The following is a 4,915-nucleotide window of genomic DNA, read 5'->3' as shown; positions in this document are numbered from 1 at the left end:
GAAGTCTTGGGTTCGACCCTTGCGGATGGCATTATATTTCCAGTATTAAAAAAAGCACCCGTACATTTCAATTCAATGGAAGATTGGTAGAGATCCATACTTCTCAGTGGAGTGGTCGTGGGTTCGATCCTGAATGAACCTCAACTTCCAAAAAAAATAAATAAATAAATCATTTCAATTTAAAAGATGGAACTTGTCCAAGTTTGATACGGATAACATGCAAGGTGAAATGAAGTAGAAAGCAATACCAATTGCAGAAACATTAGTTTATGCCGGACAACAGTGAAGAAAGCAGCATCTCTGCTATCATATCCATATTCTTTTCCCGCTCCCTCTTATTTACCTCTTGGGGTGAAAATAACTCTTGCCATTCATGCTCTTCTCTTTTTTAATTGAAGCAAGGGATTAGTTAGTATCTCTACAATTATGTCAGGGCCTGGGTGTTGCGTAATTAATGTACAACACCTGCAGCAAACTTGAGATCATCTGTGGATTTACTTCTAGCGTAGTGTGGTGGTAACCTCCTATGTAAAGATTGCAAGAACAAAGCCTCAAGATCCAACCTCCATCTCTCTATACCTCCCCATCCCCCATGGTCCCAGTCAGAAGTTGTTGATGACAAAAAAAAATGATACCATCTGCAAGAAGAAACCCTAGTAGTATGTGCTTATGTCATGTTATATTCCTTCACTGCCACCATCTTAATCTCAATGGCCTAAACTGGTTCACCATAATTGGTATATCCAAACTCTAGAAGAAAGGGTAGCAAAAGAAAGATAAACACAACCAAAAATTGACTTGGGTCTTCTCCAGATAAGTCCGGATCATCTATCATTACATACAAATTCACATAAGCCAAAAGGAAGTTCTTCACTTCCTTCTCTTAAAAAGGAAAGATCTGAATTGACCAGTCAAAGGAACATAGAATCATTTTACATGATATTTCACAAATAAAAGATTACTTTGACAGGTACATGCACTGACACAGATTGGGATTTCTAATTTCCTATTTTTGACTATTGAAACAAACACTACTTACTAATCAGAAGTTTTAATTCAAGATAAGAAAAAGAAAAGTGAAACAGTGAAAATTAAGAATAAGAAGAAGACTCTGAAGAATCGAATTTGTAGTGTTTGTCAACAGCAACAGATACGTCCCAAGTGCAACTGAAACCCTTTGGAATGATTACAAGATCTCCAGCTCCGAATTCAACAAACTCAGATGACCCTTTTTTGTAAGCCTTCACCTTTCCTTTGAGTAAGTAACAGGTTTGTTGTGCATCAAATTTGAGTGGGAATTTCCCAGGTGGACAACCCCATCTATGAAGAACAACAATACAATCACTTACAGAATGAAGATTTTGTATTTCATGAAGAAGAGAAGAAATAACAAGAAGAATAACTTACTTGGGCCATGATTTGATACCCAGTTCAGATAAGCGTGATTCTGATGGATTTCTTTCTATAGTGATACTAAGATTATCGTCTTCCGAGCTCGTATTTGATTCCATGGCCATTAGAAAAGAAGAAGGTGGAGATTGAAGATCACAAGAGCAGTAGAGAAGAAAAAGAAGAAGGATTTAAGAATTGCGTTTAGAGTTTCCTTCTGATATTCTGAGTTATATTAATGGACTCTTTGCGAGTCTGGATATCCATTTATATTTATTTTGGGAAAGAAGGAATCATTGTAGAATAAGATGACCCGAAAGGTTCAGACATGAGAAGATGACCTTTTTAAGTTTTGACTTTTGATTCCAAGAGAGGTTATTTTTGGTGCTGTAGCGTAGCATGTAAAACGTGTGAGATTTGTATTTGTGGTCGTTAGTTGCATTGGACGTATGGGATTGATTTACAAGATTCTGATCTAACGGAGTTCTATGGACTTCTCCGACATGGTGGGCCCAGATCCGATTATTTGGTTTGTCGGCGCTGTTTTGGCGAGGAACAACACTTCGAGAAGTGTGTCCCATCTAGTCAAAAGATTGACCGTTAATTTTTGTTCGGCGAGCACACGTGGCAGTGGATAAATGGAACAGTAGTTTTGACCATTTGACCGATTATTTATGATGTAAACATGGCGGGTGGGCAAGATCGGCCGACATGGGGCCTGCCACGTGTGTAATGAATTATGATAAAGTGGTTGAAAATCCGTATGAGCACAAGTAACGCTTGTGGAAGACACATGGGTGATAATGTGATATCAATAATGATGATTAATTAGACGAGAGCAGGTTTGTCTGGAGTATGGCCCACTGGTTAGATTTCCAAGAGAGTGGTCCCACCTCTTTGAAATCCATTTTTCTACTCGTCATTAAACCGGTGACTTTCGAATTGGGGTGCATGGAGGCTCGTGCTCCCCTCTACAGTTAGACCTGTAAATGGATAGGATTTGGTTTGGATACATCAGTATCCGAATCCGATTAGCAAAATCGCTATCCGAATCCGTCAGAAATTTAAAGAAGGCATCTGAATTAGAATCCCGAACTTTATCGGATATCCGATAATAATCCAATCCAATAAACTATTAGATTATTGATTGGTGATCGTCATTTTTTTTTATTTTCGATTTTCAATTTCCGATTACCAATTACTGGTTTTTGAGTCCAATTATTAACCACTTTTCTAGAGAAAAGTATTTAATACTTTATTCTAACCAGATAATTATTCGATTACCGGTTTCCGAATCCTATTATCATCCCTTATTGGAGAAAAAATATGTTGAATACTTTACTATGTCCGGATAAATTTTATCTTGATATTATCCAATCCGATAAGCAATTATCCAAATCAAAATCCGGTTGCTTAGCGGACAAATACGGATATTTTTCAGTAAGAAAAATTCGGATACCGGACACCCTTAAACAAATACGAATGCGAATTCGGAGGCGGATTTCGGTTATCCATTTACAGGTCTACTCACAATTTTCCGTGACATATTTTGAAGGAGATATATCTTTGAGTATTAATAAAGTAGATCATATAAATCCTCGTTGGGAGACTCACCCACCACAGACTGTGTGCAACCCGGGTCAAACACCGGATTAGTCAGGGCAAAGCCTTGGAAACCGGGGTTGGCAAACCAAAAAAAAAAAAAGTAGATCATATAAATGTTCAATTCATATGTACACTCCCTTCTTAAATGTATGGCAAAGAGGCCTGAGGGGAGCATGATTCTCTATTCGTCGAGATAGAGGATCCAGGCTCGTGCTGTGCGCATTGGGAAGGATGGGGAAGCGTGGAGGAAAAGATGTTCGAATCGAAAACCTCCTTAGTCATATTGTCTCTACATAAGAGGCTACCACCACTATGTCGTAAACAAATTCACATGCGGTTGAATATCACGCCTCATAATATGAAGTCAAGACGGTGAAACCTCATTGTATACTTAAATAGTTATAAAGCTACCCTAAGACGATGTAATTGAGGTGGAGAGTCCAAATCCCCACAATGCCAAAGGCGAAGCCCTACGTTATTAATTATATAAAGCTCCCTTGAAAATGTAATCGAGGTACCCGTAAATTGATCCAGATGAATCTCATATCCAAAAAAAAAATACAATATGAAGATGTAGTCGAAGTACATGTAAATTGCCCTGGATAAACCTTAATTTTGAAAGGAAAAAGTAATAAATTATCCACAAAGTTTAAAGTCAAATGAGGCTGTCAAACAGTCAAACGATACCTCATTTGATTGCCATTTTCGTTATGTTTTAGTAAAATTATCCATAAGATTTACTTTGACTGAAAACAAAACCATTTTGTTTATGTTTTAGTAAAATTTCAGTATGGCATAAAAATAGCTAAAAGTAAAGAGTCTCTAATTGCTTCACATTTTCATGTTCAAAGTTAATATTGTGTGAAGTTTAAAAACTTGTTTTCCTAGTTTTATTATATAAATAGGTACAATGAATATGCTGATTTTCTAGATAGAAAATTTTCGTTGAGTCGTGTTTGGTGGTTGTCCCCACCCCCTTTTCCTTGTACAGCAGTACAATCAAATTTTAATGCCTCCATGGTGGTTCTGAAGACCTTAATATATTTATTTCTTTGGTAAAAGAAATTAAAAAATATATATGAAAATGATTTTATTACTAATAAGTGAAAATAATATAAAATAAGACATCAAATCACTTGTTTATATACATATTTTATTCTAATTAAACTTAAGATAAACACGATCACTAGATTGTATTAAAATTCTCCACTAGGAGTTGCAAATATAAGTTATATTATTTAAACCCATAGGTATGATCAATTTTAAATCTTTTGTTTTTTCTTTGGGTAATTGCTTAAATTTAAATTTTAAAAACCATTGTTTGTTGCAAAATAGCTTACTTCTACTTCCATGCTAGAACTTAAAAGTTGGGCATATTATTCTCGTGTTAGAGGATGTTTTACTATTTGTTAAAATATATAAAATGGTTTAACCATACATATATATATATAATGTAAACAGAAATTTGCGAATCTTCATATACTATATTATATACTAAACTTCAAACTTGCTACATATATTTCCCGTGTTAAATGATGGAGAAAATTGTTTTTGGCTGCGAAATTGGATTTCTTTTATCCAACTACTAGAAAGTCTAGGTGTTATTTGCCAACTACCAAGGGAAAGTGACTGATCTCCTCTATCTATAATTATAACATTCTCTTCCATAATTGTTTGCAAATTTTTTAGATGGTGCACCATCATATTGATTTGATATTAAGTATCCCGCTTAGGTGGAAAGCATCTCTAGAATTGATCTATCCGAGTTTTTTCTTACGTGGAAATTCTCCTGAGAATATCCAAGTCATCATCGTTGGGCTATCACAAGGATAGAGGGTTGAGCACCTTGATCAACTTAGGTTTCTCGACAGAAAATCATGAACCCGGTTGAACCACCAACTTAGGATCTGAGTTAAGAAAT

At 35.7% G+C, this 4,915-nt stretch overlaps 1 protein-coding gene across 1 annotated transcript; it reads right to left on the bottom strand.

Annotated features, from left to right (window-relative positions):
* Positions 1–547: 547 nt before the first annotated feature.
* Positions 548–1,610, bottom strand: LOC149022746 (uncharacterized). The gene is made up of 2 exons (XM_089147342.1): positions 1,408–1,610; positions 548–1,320 (listed from the first exon to the last, which is right to left on the bottom strand). The coding sequence occupies exons 1-2, from the start codon at positions 1,515–1,517 to the stop codon at positions 1,092–1,094; spliced, it is 339 nt and encodes a 112-aa protein (XP_089003468.1). The 5' UTR covers positions 1,518–1,610; the 3' UTR covers positions 548–1,091.
* Between the last annotated feature and the right edge of the window lie 3,305 nt (positions 1,611–4,915).

The sequence above is a fragment of the Hakea prostrata genome, chromosome 3 (assembly GCF_041222555.1).
Source record: "Hakea prostrata isolate BN-2017 chromosome 3, UWA_Hpros_2, whole genome shotgun sequence".
NCBI classification, from domain to species: domain Eukaryota; kingdom Viridiplantae; phylum Streptophyta; class Magnoliopsida; order Proteales; family Proteaceae; genus Hakea; species Hakea prostrata.
Note: the sequence above shows the minus strand (reverse complement) of the source record. Positions and strands in the feature narration are given on the sequence as shown.